This window comes from Eleutherodactylus coqui, chromosome 7 (genome assembly GCF_035609145.1).
Source record: "Eleutherodactylus coqui strain aEleCoq1 chromosome 7, aEleCoq1.hap1, whole genome shotgun sequence".
NCBI lineage: Eukaryota > Metazoa > Chordata > Amphibia > Anura > Eleutherodactylidae > Eleutherodactylus > Eleutherodactylus coqui.
In genome coordinates this window covers 196446223-196461033 of record NC_089843.1, presented here as the reverse complement: position 1 = coordinate 196461033, position 14811 = coordinate 196446223, and the positions used below count along the sequence as shown (strand labels likewise).

General features: G+C 44.2%; 1 protein-coding gene across 1 annotated transcript in view; it reads left to right on the top strand.

Annotated features, from left to right (window-relative positions):
- B4GALT1 (beta-1,4-galactosyltransferase 1) overlaps window positions 1-14811 on the top strand; it is a 71431-nt gene that overhangs the window by 40157 nt on the left and 16463 nt on the right. Inside the window, exons 3-4 of the mRNA XM_066574225.1 lie at window positions 12875-13062; window positions 14317-14439. Coding sequence (XP_066430322.1) covers window positions 12875-13062; window positions 14317-14439 — 311 coding nt within the window. The remainder of the gene's footprint in view (window positions 1-12874; window positions 13063-14316; window positions 14440-14811) is intronic.

Genomic DNA, 14811 nt, shown 5'->3' with positions numbered 1-14811 from the left:
TCTGTGGCAACTCCAGGGTCCCCAGGAATTTGGGTAGGTCTCCCAGGTGCCTAAATACAGCCGATCTCCCTCCTTTTCTCGCGTGAAGCTGTAGGGGAAACCCCCATCTATATGGAATGTCTCTTTCTCTCAGAACATTTAGGAGGGGCTTCAGGGCCCTGCGTAGCTGTAGTGTGCGCTTGGATAGGTCCAGGTACACACTAACCGAGCAGCCCTTGAACTGCAGAGTGTCCATCATGCGTGTTCGCTGTAGGATTTGCTCCTTTTCTCTATAAAAATGCACTCTGCAGAGAACGTCCCTGGGTCTGGCGGGATCTGCTGGTTTCGGGCCCAGGGCTCGGTGGACTCTGTCCAGTTCTAAGGCGGAATCTGAAGGTCTCTGCAGCAAGTGATTGAAAATCTCAGTGATCCAGTCCTCCAGTTGGTCGTTGTTTATCTCTTCAGACAGGCCTCTAACCCTAAGGTTGTTGCGCGTATGACGATTTTCCAAGTCGTCGATATGATTGGTCAATTCTTCTATCTGGTGCGCTTGTGCTTCCAGAATATGCGCGTGTTCTACTATAGTGGATTGGAACTCTTCTTGTACTTCTTCAACTTCCGCCACTCTCTGCCCCACTTCTCTGATATCTTTCTGTAGGACTGCTATATCTTGCTTGTGGGCTGCATCCAGTTTCTGTAGAAGTTCATTCATCTCCCCTTTTGTGGGAATTGCCTTCAGGTGGGCTCTCCAGTCCCATTCTTCATCATTTGTTTGTGGGGCCTGGGGTCCTTTGTGGCTTGCGTGTTGGGCTTCAGGGTTGCCTGGGGCCTGTGTGATTGTAGGTCTTTTGTTGGGCTGTGCAGGGGGGCTGTCAGGTGTTTTGTTTTTGCTTAGCCTTTTCCCCTCTGTATCCCGGGTTTTGTTGTGGGTCAATGCTCCCTTCATTCCTTGTGTGGGTGTTTGCGGGGAGGGGGGGGACAGCGTCAGGGCCTGGTTCTTGGCGGCCTCCTGACTCCCCCTTATCTCTCCCCATTTCTTCAGTACCCCTTTCCCTTTCCTTTGTTTGGGGCCCTTGATCTTTTGGACTTCCCTGTTGTGGGTATCTAGGGGGTTCTTGTGGGGTTGTAGGCTGCCCTGCGGGGATCATTTTCTGGGGAGAGCTGGCTTTCAGCATGTCTGGGGGGTTTATCCCTGCAGTATTCTCCTCTTGTGTGCTGGGAGCGCCGGCTCCCCCTCCCCCCTCTGCAGCCGGACCCTCCGCTCCTCTGTCTTCTGCCCAGGGCCATACCTCCTCCTCACTGCTGTCACCTGCTGCCCCCTCCGATCGGGCTTCTGCTGGCTGCGGTGGTCTGGCCCGAGGCTCCTCTTCTTCCTGTGTCCTCGGCTGCGCTTCTTCTTCTCCGGCGGCTTCCCGCACCGGCCGGCGCGGCGCCATCTTTTTTTTGCCGCTCAGTAGCGGGGCTCCTGGGGAGCGGAGAAAACGCTCCATACTCGGAGCCGGGGGCTTCAGCGGCTGCCTGGGGGCTTCCGGTGTCCTCTTCTTCCCCATGGAAGCTGTTTCTCTCGGCGGCGGCGGCGGAACAGCTTGTTGAAGCGAAGGCTCGGGCAGGAGCTCCGGCGGGAACACCTTACTCCATTAAGCGGTAAGCCACGCCCCCCATGTGTACTTATTTTAAAAAAGATGTAAGATATTTTTTTGACATAAAACATTTTTACATATTTTTAAACCTTTTTATTTTTCACTTTTTTTCCTATTAGTCCTAAGTGGAATCCGCGCAAAATAGAGCATGCTTCGATTTTTCTTTTACTCGCGGAAACAATTGGTTTCCGTGAGTGTGCAGGAAGAATCGATCTCCCGTAGCATGCTATGGACGGTATTCGGTGCAGACACTTGCCGCAGATTCCGCAGCATAATTCAGTTTGTCTGCAGGTGGTCTAAAACACAGATGTGACCTGGCCCTTAAGTGATGATACTAATTATTATCCATAATTCTAATTAGGTTGCAGATGGAAGTTCTGCTTACTGATTCCACAGCCCAGCCAGGAGACTTAGCCATGTGATGTGGCACCTTGCAGTCCCTTTGTGTAAAGCTGACAGGCGTCCTATTAGGCGGGTTGGGCATTCAGTAGGCCCCCCAGCTGCCATAGAAATACTCGGCTATCACGTTCCTGGGAAATCAGTGGTGTGGCAGCTGGAGTCCCCTCCGTCTCACTACTTAGATGCTACAGTCACTAATTAACTGCAGCATCATAGGGGTTAAACAGCTGACATCTGAGTCCTCTCCAATGCCAGACAAAATAGTGTTTCTGTAAAAGTGCAGCAGAAAAAAAACATTAAACTGGAGAAAATACTGGGATATTTTTTTACATTTTTGCACATTTCTGTTTAGCGCTCCCATCTTGGACAGCCGTCTACAGGAAATAGCTGATAACTTTTTGTTTTCAAAAAAGTTCCTTTTTTATAGTACATCAGCATCATCTGCTCTTTCCCGTAGATTTGTAATGGGACTCTCATGCTTCCCTAATTTTTTTTAATTTTTACCAGAGAGAAACAGTGTCATCAAAAAACGAGAGAAACCTAAACATAAGTGTAAAACGGAAACCACGCCGTGCCCGATCTATTGAAGGTTGTGCCCCTGCGACCCCTTAAAGTAGAATTGTGTCCATTGTTTTCATGAAACATGGCGGACTATGCCACGGGGTCTCTGATGGAGCTGTATCAGGGACTGTAGAAGAAGGTTTCGGCACATCTGTCCTCCGTCACTTCTGGAAGGAAATAGATGCTGACTAGGTATTTGGAAATCTGGATTGTATCAACGCAGAGCTGAAGGCGCAGAGCGGAAGCTTCGGGTGAGGAGAAGATAGAAGGGTGGATGGACTTTAATTGCAGATTTGTGGCCTCCCGTTTGTAATGTTGACTAGCATTAGTCATCGGTTGTGTTGGGAGGATCCGGGGGCTCAGCTGCTCTTGTCACGTATTGTGGGGGGGGGGGGGGGGGGGTTCATTTCCAATTTAATGGACATCCAGTATTTTCTCTGCAATGGTGTGATTGATGCACACGTGCGCTGCTTCTCGCACAATGACAGGAGGAACTGCAATTCAACCGCCTGCCCTCTTCTTACATGCCCACACCTGTGTATCACGCGTGCATGGCACGGACATGTGATTGATGGTGAATGGAGTCTCATTGCTCCATGCACACCGGCGTGTAGACACTGCATATCGATACGCATGAGAAGTCGCCGCATTCTCAGTGTTCGTACGTGGTGTGAGCCCTATCACTTGTGTGGGCGGCGCTTCCATATGCATCTGTACAGAGCGGGGAGTTTTATTTATATATATATATATATATATATATATATATATATATATATCTCAAACTACAAATGTCCATGTGCATGTGATTCAGGGGCATGCGAAGTGCATGAGCCCTTAGTAAGAGCGACACTGCTGCCCAGCACTGCCATATAGTGTAGATATAGCTCACATTATATATAGTCCATCACTGACTATAGAAGATCACTGCTGTGGCCAGTGATTGGCTGCAGCAGTCACATGTCCTGGTCAGCAGCTTGGAAGCAATTTCAAGTCCTAAGAAAACCCCTTTAATATGGCAGCACAGTTACCTAAAATAATGGTGCGAATACGCCAGTACACTGAGATGGCCCTGTATCACTAGTGACCTAGCAAGTAAGGCTGAAACGAGACCCATGCCCATCTGCTTCAGCCTATTACCCCCAGTGTTGATCCAGAGGAAGGAGTCTCATCTTATTTTTCCTATCGCTGCTTTCTGAGACCACAACTTTATTTTTCCATTGATGTAACTCTATGGTGGCATGTTTTTTGGCAGGACAAGTATTTGCACGAACATTTTTGCACTTTTTTTTTTTTTTTGAAAAGTGGGGCGTGGCTTGTCAGAGGCGGCATGGCTACCCGGATCAACAGATTTCTGAATAATTTACTCCAGAAACTGGCATAAATTGTACCAGAAATGTACGCCTGTCCGGACCTGCCAGGACAAATCATACTAAGCCCAGCGCCACAACTGCTAGGCTTACATGTAGTTGTAGAGAGGCAGTAGCGTGTGCTTAGCGTGTCTGCAGCTTGTGGGACATACATGTGGTCGCTGCTCTGCTGACTTTCTCTCTGACATTTCCTCACTGTATTTTCCTGTCTTTCTTCCCTCCTTCTCTTCTGTCTTCTGCCTGTAGATGATGGTGGAGCCGCTGAAGAGCTCGGCTGGTGATTTCTGGCCCCCCGCAGCCACCTGCTTGCTCTCCTGTGAAACCTGAATGTACGTTGGACACACAGTATCACTTCTCCTTACACTTGTTGCATGTTGTTCACTGGATTCTATTTCTGTATGTGCTAATGATAGTGAAAGAAACATTGTTGCAGCTGCACATGATCTATATCCCATCTGTGTGATGAGACGCCACATCTGCGTATGGCGGAACGGGTGCTTCTTGTGTGCGCAAATAGTGCATATTCGCACGCACAAAATAGTATGCGGAAGAGCCCATGTATCTGCTGCGCGTTCCTGCATATTTGCGCCAGCCCACTCACTTCAATGGCCAATTGCGATGTGTAATACGCACCAAAATAGGACGTGGCCGTGTATTCCCCCCCCCCCCCCCCCCCCCCCCCGCGATCAAATGTCAAAATACGCTCATGTGAACACTCCCATTGAAATCAATGGGCCCTATTCGCTGCTACTGTGTGCGTAGTAGGTGGCACACATGCCCTTAGAGTAATTACACACAGCAATAATTGTTCGAACCAGCACCCATGTTCTAGTTTGCTCACCCGCTCGGGCTGTCAGTTCAGGCACAAGAATAATTGGATTAGTTGTTTTTTTAACAGGGTCATTCAGTTCTGTGAAGCAGCGAGTGAGAAGGACTGAACGAACGATCAGCAACGAGCCGACCATGATGACCATGCTTGCAAGAAACAAGCGATAGGCAAACAAATTATCGTTCAATTATTGGCTGCCCCCACACTGAAACCATTAGTGGTCCCATTGGAACAATCCTGCGATTGATTGATTTTATGCACAATAGTTGTTGAGTATAAAGCCGCCTTTAGATCCGCCGCTCTTCAATGCATGTCGGAAATATCCCTATCAGTGAGATAGTGACATTGTGGGCAGCGCTGTACATAATTACAAACCTGTTAGTCATGTAAGGCAGCACAAAAGCCACCTTGTGATGGGCTGATGAAGCTCTCGCAGAATGTGTTCCTTAGGAACCTGTTATAGCTTGTTTTCTCTTGGGATGAGCGCAGCGCTTTGTGCTCTTCTGTAATTGGAGTTTTCTTTGATGTTCTCACCTGCTCTGAGCTGTCGCATTGTTGAGGTCGCTCTTGGGAAGGTTCCAGCTATGAAGCCCATAGGCTCTTGAAGTCCGTGTTATCTCTCTAGGAAGAAAACTATTTGACCAGAAATGCATGTAATCTTTTAGGAACCCTGAGACAGTTTTCTATTGTAAATGGGTCCACATTGGAAACTATAAACACAAGAACATCTCTCTGTGGTGCAGATGGCCGTGTTCACAAGAATCATAATAGGAGGAACAAGCTGTCACCTTTCTTTATTTAGCAGTGATAAAACTTTGCCGTCATCCTCCCATATTATATGACCTGCCTGAAGCCTCTAGGGAACTGATGAGTAATTGGGTAGTTACTTTTAAAGAGGTTATCTGGGGACATAAGCTCCGCGTACACGGAATGAGCGAACTATCTGATGACGTCATCGGCAGCTCATGCAGCCTGTTTAGACAGGAAGATCATCATGGGAATCGTTTACTTCCTGTTCTGTGTTTCTCGTTCCCTATGTGGAGGAGCCGATAATGATTTTTAGTCCTGCAGAAACTGAACAGGAAGCGCATGTTTCTCATTCACCGTTCAGTCGTTGGCTCATGTTCAGACCAAACCGTTATCGTTCCACCTAAAGTTTTGTACAACTTCGGCAGCAGTAAAATAACAGAATTCACACTTCCACGCTCCGCCAACGCTGCCATCTCTCGTCCCCACTGAACATCACTTTCTGGAAGAAAGTGCCTATGACCCGACACTGGGTCCATGTGAACGCCACAACTATTCACCAGCTAAAGGGAGGCTGATTGGCTGCATCAGTCATGTGGCCCTTTTGTCAGGGACATCCTTGCTGGCTCTTTGCATCGGGAAGTGAAGACCAGCGAGGATTTAAGAGTCGGCGACAGCAGCGGTGGGAACCCTGGAAAGGTGAACATGAACTCTGTGATTTTACAGCCGCAGGCTGAAGCTTGCTTGATAAAGACCTTCGGACGATCGAAACGGCGCTGTAACTATTTTATTAAAGATGGAGAAATAAAAGTTGGATGTTATGCACCAAAACCTTCCTGCTGCCGATTATATTTGCTTATATGGACTAGACAAGTAATGACCCCAGAAAAGCTGGTGGAAGACGGGCAAAATTCAAAGATTGATGGAAAGAGATTGCACTAAATGGATGAATTCCAGACCCCATGAAATAAGGCTACAAGACTGAATTTTCCCAAAATCAAGTGTCTTATTTTTCCAGAAGACAAAAAAGAACAGATCATGCTCAAAATTGTCACTTTTCAAAGAACGAGACAGATAGGTATCTGCTTGTCAAGCATTGTCACTACTGGGGCCCATGACCACAACTAAGCAGGCAGTAGCTTGATGTCAAGCCCTTGTGTCTTGTCAAAATGGGACGGGTCTCTTCTATCCCTTAACCAACAATGTAAGAACTTCCCTAAATTGGTGGTTGGTTCCAAAACATTTAGAAAGTCTTCTGGAACGTGCATCCAGTGTTAACAATCACCACAGAGGAACCAGGGATAATGACGAAAATATGTACTGCCATGTTTTATTGAAGGTATATATAGATTGGAGAGATCGGACAATTGAACAACATATTTTTTTGTCCCTCGGAACAAACAAAGATGACCTCTTTTCTCTTGATGTTGCTATTTCTCCTTTGCCCTGGACTTTTATTGCTCGATGACTCACATGTTATGAGATGCCATGAAAGGAGAGAAGATAAAAAAAAGGGAGGGGGGATGTATATAAACTACAGAGTGGTGGTTGCAGATTACATTTTTCTTAATGACTCTATAACCTTTAACCCTTTCCAATCCAATTTGTATTTTGGTTTTCCTAGGGGGCTTACTCTTTTTCTGCCATTATACAATGGCGCTATCTGCTGGCTAAAGCCAGTACCGCATGAGGTGACACATTGGATAGCCTCCGACAGCAGAGAGGCTGGCAATATAAAGTAAGAGAACCCTGACGAATGTCTTTCAACATCGGAGCTGTACAGCTTTAAATCATAATGTCTGCAGAGGTCAGACAGTGGATTGGAAAGGGTTAATGAAGACATACCACAAAAAAGGTCCCACTGTTATGTTATATTGTTCTATGCAAATCTCGAGAGGATTAATATGAGAGAGACTATGGGGTGGAGGGTAATTCGGGGGTTTATATGTGTAGTATGTGCAAGTATGTTTTTGTATGTCAAATTTAAATTTCAAACATTTAATAAAAACATTTAATTCAAAAAACCAATCCCCACAGAGCAAGCAGATCAGGTTGTGGTACAGTAGCGGATCATCGTTATTTTCAGGGTACTTGGAACAAAAATGTCCAAAACCAATCCTGAAACAACCAAGAATTGAAGGTCGTCCTAGAATCCCTAAGAGCAGCAGAGCAAATGGAGCGTTTGCATATAAAAGTATATTCAGACAAAATGACTACAGTTGGTCACCTAAGAGCTAAAGGGGAAACCAGAAAGTCTTTTTACCCTTCCAGAAATATATTTTCTGAGCAGAATCCCATCTGCTCTCACTGACGGCTCTACACCTCCAAGGCACGAGCAATGGACAAGCTGACTATATTGAGCAGGAAAGAAGTACATCCAGGAACATGATGTTATACAAAAGTGGGGTCTCCCAGAGCTAGACCTGATGGGACAGAAAAGAAGGCAAAAGCTCCTCAGTTTTTTTTCTCTAAATTCCCCCCCAAAACTTTCTATGAATACATCCCTTATCCTATAAATGGACTTTCTATGCCGAGGATCCTACAAAAGATAAACTTAAAGAAAGAGAAAATGATTCTTTTTAGCTCCATGGTAGCCAAAGACTAGCTGGTTTGGCTTGCTAACCAACCTAAAAATATTGGAACCTCAAATACCACCAGACATACCGAATCTGTTATTTCAAGGGCCTATTCTACACCCAAGTCATTGAAATCTTTAACCGCTTGGCTTTTGAACGGTCAGTCCTGAAAGCTAAAAGACTTTCTGAATCTGTGATCAAGACTCCGCAGCATAGCAGAAACGGTCTACAGATCAAATATCTGCAACACCCTTAGCTTTCTTCAAAATGGGCTAAATTAAGGGCTGAAACCCGATACACTGAAAGTTTAGGTCTCGGCCCTGAGTGTTTATTTGATCAAGACTTAGAGCATTTCTGGGTAAAGTGTTTTGAAAGACACTTCTAGGATTAGACTAAGAATATCTTGATATTGTTCCTTATTAGGACTTGAGTTTAGTTCTTAATGCTTTATTCAAACATTCATTTGAGCCTTTGTTAGAAATAGACTTAGTTTCCTTCTTGGAAGGTGGCCTTTATAGTTAGTGGAGATACGAAGAGAAAACATACCCAACTCTACTAGATGACTGTATCATTTTAAGTTTGGACCTGTTGTTCTATCCTAAAGTAGTGTCAGACTTTCATATTCATCAAGACGTAGTGTTACCATCTTTTTGCGAAAACCCAAGAAACTTTAAGGAGAAAGAACTCAACACTTTAGATGTTCGTCAGGTAATTCTAAAGTATGTAGAGGCTTCGAAATCTTGGAAGATAGAAAAAAATCTATTTCCACAATACTGTAGCCCCAACAAAGACAAAAAGATTTCACAATATACATTATCCATTAGGATAAAAAAAAAAAGAATATGTAAGGCTTATGAGATTTAGGGTGTTGACCCACCATAGAAGTTGAGAGCCCATTCAACTCTAACAGTGTCTGTCACCTTGGTGGAAAGGGCTATCTTGTCAATAAAGCAAATTTGTAAGGCGGCATCCTGCTCTGCCACTCATACTTTTGTAAAACATATATCTGACCTATGGTCTAATAGAGACACTTCCATGGGGAGCAGAGTTCCCTAAGCCGTAGCCCCATCCCCCAATATATGTTCATTTAGCATGTCTCCTATGGTGCTGTCTGTCATGAAGTGCAATAGAGAAAATAGGATTAGTAATTATTGGTAATTGGGTTTCTAAGAAGCCTATCCATGACAGTGCACTTATTATCCCACCCTATCTTGTTATCCCTTAGTGTAAATTAAAAAAAATTGATGTATCTTTGCCGTTATATAAAAACACTGAGGCTATGGAGGAGGGGAGGGGCTGTTTAACCTATTTCTGTTCCATGTCCCTATGGTGCTATCATTGAGGAGCTTCCTAGAAGCTGAATTACTGGTAAGTACTAATTCTGTTTTGCAGAACGAGAAGTTGTTTTCAATGACACCATGTTTGGGGTATACATAGTTTTATAGATTCCCCCCCCCCCCCCCCCACCCCACCCCCAATCAATCAGGTCTTAGTGGGTTTAAAGGACAACCTGCAATTCCACCACCATTGTTCAATTTTTTTTTTCTTTTTCAAATTGCTGTTTTTTTTAATGTGAAGTACAAATAGTAAGTTAACTTTAGTTTTACAATTGTTTCTTTACCAAATTATGTATTTAACAAAAAAAAAGTTTTGTTTTAAACTTTGGTGAAAAAGTTTTAAAGCTCACCTGGCATATTGTTACTTTATAAATTTGGTATACTTTTATAAAGGCTGCTCTGATTTGGCTTCCATAATGATCACATGGCCAGAAACAGACACTACTGTTTCACTTCTCAATGGGCAGATGCTTGAGAAGAGGTCAACCCCCTAATGATAGGGACGGGCTCACGCAGGGTGGAAGCGCTGCCGGTTTTAGATCTATGTGGTTATTGTGTTGGGTGTGTGCTGCTGTGACCGACGTTGAAGTACTAATTTCCTAATTGGTTTTCTCCTTGTTCTTTCTCTTTTGTGTCTTGTGATATTTTATTGCCTTCATTGTAAAAAGTAAAGCGCTCCTATGAGAAGTGTTCCTGAAGCATTAATTATTTTCATAAAATGTAATTAATCACATTTATTGAGGTCACCAGTTCATGTTCTATGATAAACTCACTATTGGGACAAGAGAAAGCGAATATACGGCACAGCCCCCAATTCCATCTACGCTGATCGCAGCACTAGAAGCTCCCATAGAAGCCTATGGGAGCTGCCAGCAAAGGGAGGGGGAGGGAGTTTAACAGCGTAAGCTGCTGCTAAAGTCCCTCCCGCTCTCTTATCGCGGTGGAATAGGAGAGATAAACCGTTTTTGTGAATAAGGCCTCGGCACGAAATTCTGCATACACTTTTACCCATAACTATTATGTCCCTTGTAATAGAGGAACGCTCCCAGCATATACAATAAACCTATTCACCCAGTGGAGGCCAGAAGATGTGTGCTTCTGGTCTGTGGGGGCAGTATACTTTTATTTTATACTAAAGAATCCAGTAAAAAGAAAGTATACAACGCAGTGTAAAGTGTTTTTTTGTTTTGTTTTTTTTTTCAACATGGAGGCATATAGGCTACGTATGATACTGTTTGCCTATCCAGTGACATATGTTGCAGGCTTCCTTGGGAGGTATACATTAGTGGTACGCATCAAGAGACTTGCCTAACGCACACTGCAAACAGTGTGACTGCACCCCTAACTAATCGGTCAAATTAAGGGGTTTTGTCTTTATTTTCATTTTAGTGACTAAACTGTCTTGAACAAAAAAAAATCCAGATATTTGAATTAATAAATGTTTGGAAATGATGTAGATTTAGAAATTTACAAATTTACAAATTTTAAGTTGTTTGAAGAAAAAAAAACCAAAAATTAAACAAACAAGAACAATTTTAATTGGCTCAACAAAACTGATCTAACAAAAGGTTTCTCCAGATGCAACATGAAATGGAAGTGAAATAAAAGCATCTGTAAGCTTTCAGCTTCTATTTATTTTTCAGCATTTAAAACAAGGGTCCTACCTTCAAATCTCATCAATGGCAATATCAACTTTGAAAAACTCTACACAGCCATCCCCCTCGGTCAGATTTGAACCTACAACTTCAGTACTGCAAGGCTGCAGTGCTAACAACTGAGCCACCATACTTGTGCTTGCATCACCAGAGAAATAGAGGAGCAAAAAGAAGAAACACAAAGAGAACCTAAAAAGTCAGTACCGACATCACTCTTGGTCACATTTGAACGTACAATTCTACGGTAGCACTCTAAGGCAACAGTGCTAACGACTGAGCCACCATGGCTGTTCTTCCTTTCTTCTCTGAAGGAGAAGAGCAAGAAACACAAAGAACATACAAAAGTCCGTGCAGATGTTGTCTTTGATCAAACCTGAACCTAGGACCCAAGCGCAGCAAGGCAACAGTGTTAGGCCTCATGTCCACGGGCAAAAGAATTATTAACATCCGCAGCGGATTTTAACTCTTATCCTGCCCGCGGATCCGCACCCCATAGGGATGCTTTGACCACCCGCGGGTAGATAAATACCCGCGGATGGTCAATAAAAGTGATTTTTTTAAAAATGGAGCATGAAAAAATCTGGTCCATGCTCCATTTTCGTGCGGGTCTCCCGCTGGGACGGCTCCCGCGGGCTTCTATTGAAGCCTATGGAAGCCGTCCGGATCCGCGGGAGACCAAAATCGGAATTTACTCACCTGCTCCAGATCTTCCCTTCGCCGCGGCTTCATCTTCTCTCCGTCCCGGCCGGATCTTCTTTCTTCGGGCCGGCGCATGCGCGGGGCACGCAACCGACGTGCCCTGCGCATCCGCCGAGCCGAAGAAAGAAGATTCGGCTGCGACGGAGAGAAGATGAGGCCGCGGCGAAGGGAAGATCCGGAGCGGGCGAGAGGTGAGTTAATTCTTATTTTTATGCTTCATGTCTGCGGGGCAGGAGGGACCCGCTACGGATTCTACATGGAGAATCCGTAGCGGGCCTGAATTTCCCCGTGGACATGAGGCCTTAATGACTAAGCCAGCGTTTTTTCTTCTCCTCCTTCCTCTTTCTCTCTCTTCCCTCAGAGTAGAAGGAGAATCAAATGCAGGAGAAGGAGGATAGAAGATGTCCTCTGGAGGAGGAGGAGAAAGGAAGCAGCTCGATGGTTCAGTGGCTAGCACTGCTGCATTATAACCCTAGTTCATGTCGGACTATGGGCAATATCTACACGGAGGTTGTATGTTCTCGTTGTGTTTATTCTTCTCAAGTATTGGCTGTTTATGTTCTTTTGTATATTATTTTATTTCTCTGGCTATGGAAGAACAAGTACACCTCTGTATTAAAGGGGCACTGAGGCAGAAAATGCTCCATGCTTTCCAGTACCTCACCGTAGTCTGCATGGGGACAAGCCCTATCCCCAGAGCACCTGCACTTCAAGTTACCCCCTTCATACAGTCTACCCATGGAAACTGCACCAAACCAAGTCCAAAAACTTCAAGAGGATCCTGTCCGAATTCAGTAAGCTTACCCCTACCAGCAGGTCCCGACTTGGGCAGCCCATGAGTGCCTGGAGCTTCTGGAAATGGGTCAACAGGACCTTCTTGTCAAGGAGCTTCCTTGCAGACAGCCGAAAATTTTTGTAAATTTTGCAAATAAAGCTAATTTTCAATATGGGGGAAGGTTGGAGTAATTTTGATTGCAACTGTATATGCATAAATAAATTCTTTATGGTGATTTTCAAATGCTTAAGAAAATGTGTTACGTAGCACCAGTAACGTTTTTTACATTTTTTTCCTCCCACACTTTAAGGATGGAGATTCGACTTTTAACCGTGCTAAGCTGCTGAACATCGGCTATAAGGAAGCTTTAAAAGAATATGATTATAACTGCTTTGTATTCAGTGACGTTGACCTTATTCCTATGGATGACCGGAACATCTACAAGTGTTACAGCCAACCCCGACACCTATCTGTATCCATGGATAAATTTGGGTTTGGGTAAGGGATGATTTGTTATTTCTTTGTTAAAGATGTTGCATGCACTCACTATATCACACAGTTAACAGATGTGCTATATAATGGTCTCTGTATATATATATAGTATGCCCATATAGGTGCTGTATAGAAGTGCATATGTAAGCAAATACATGAATGTATACGGTACGAGCCGGGACCAAATTAATGCAGCAAAGAATACAGGTTTGTCAATGTGGTCATGAATGGTGATGCGATCTGGTCTACATCAACAACGGGGGGAACAAGTAGATCTGAGATATCATTTCATGTCTAAAACTATTGCCTAAGATCATTCCTGAACCTACAGCTGGAGACATCTCACATAAAGTAATGATCACGAGGCAGACTTTTGTGGAATTGTGGCCAGTGTAGTGATTGGCAGAAGGGATTAGTCGGATTCCCAGCTACCGGTAGATCTTAAAGGGGTTGTTGTGGATTAGAAAGAGGGTGATCCTTTTTTCCAGAAGTAGCGCCACTCTTGTCCATGAATTGTTTCCTGGCTTTACCCCGGCCAATTACTCGCTCATCTCCAAGCCCGTGGCATTATACTCCCATAACTAGAGGTGCGCTTCCATTTTCTATACCGATAGACGTTTTGTTTTTCATGCAAATAGTTGTAGTTTTTATTGCCACCATTTTGGGGTACTCCTCATCAATTGATTAACTTTTGGTAATTTTTGGGATTGGGGGATGGAGAGAGAACTAATGGCAGCTTTTGATGTGCTTTGTATGTTTGGGGCTGTTTAGTGTCCATTATACGTACTTGCTCTGAGTAATGATTCCAACGTGGTTTTAGCTTTTTGCGTTCTAGTTTTTGCAAAAGAGGAAAAAAAAGATGCGCGGATGTGCACAAAATAGAGCAGGTTCTTTTCTTAGCGGGCACATCTCAAGAATGTGAATGGGTTCTGTTCTTTGCGTTTTGTGCATGCAAAACTGTGTGCAAATACATCCATGTGAAGGAGCCATTAGTACCAACGAGAACCCAATCACAGACATATCTATCACTGAGTGTGGTTAAACAGATATATCCTCCGCCGGCTATTAAGAGATAACAACTGCCATTGGTTAATATGTTGTCTTGGGATGCTGGCTCCATAGATTTCACAACACCCTCCTCGGAGTGGCTGATGGTTAGCGTTCTGGTAGGGTGTACACACGCAGGACGGGTATCTGTAGCGTATCTACTGTGGCCGGACCATAAAGATCTTCACTGTTGTTCTGTCTCGTGTTTTTCAGGTTACCGTACAACCAGTATTTTGGAGGTGTCGCTGCCTTAAGCAAACAGCAATTTGAAAAGATCAATGGATTTCCCAACAATTTCTGGGGCTGGGGCGGAGAAGACGACGACATATACAACAGGTATATTTTTTTACGTTATTTGGCTATTATGGGCTATAAACGTCTAGTATTAGAAATGTATAGGACTAGACATGGTAGATGAACCCTGCTTACCTAATCAAGGATATAAGCTAAAGACTCGTTTAGGGTGGCATTTAGGAGTCAAATTATATTTGTGGTTGCCAAACTAAAAATTACTATTAAAGAAAGCATTGACTGTTGAGCAAGTGGCGGTTAGCCTAGAATACTGCTATAGATCCATGTAACGCTCCTGTTCCAACCTGAAGTCCAGGGTTTACGTCTAAGCCCACACTGGGCTATAAACGAGAACAAATCCGCTTGTGTGAGCTGTATCACATATTTGGGTATGGTATACATGTTCTCGAATACTGC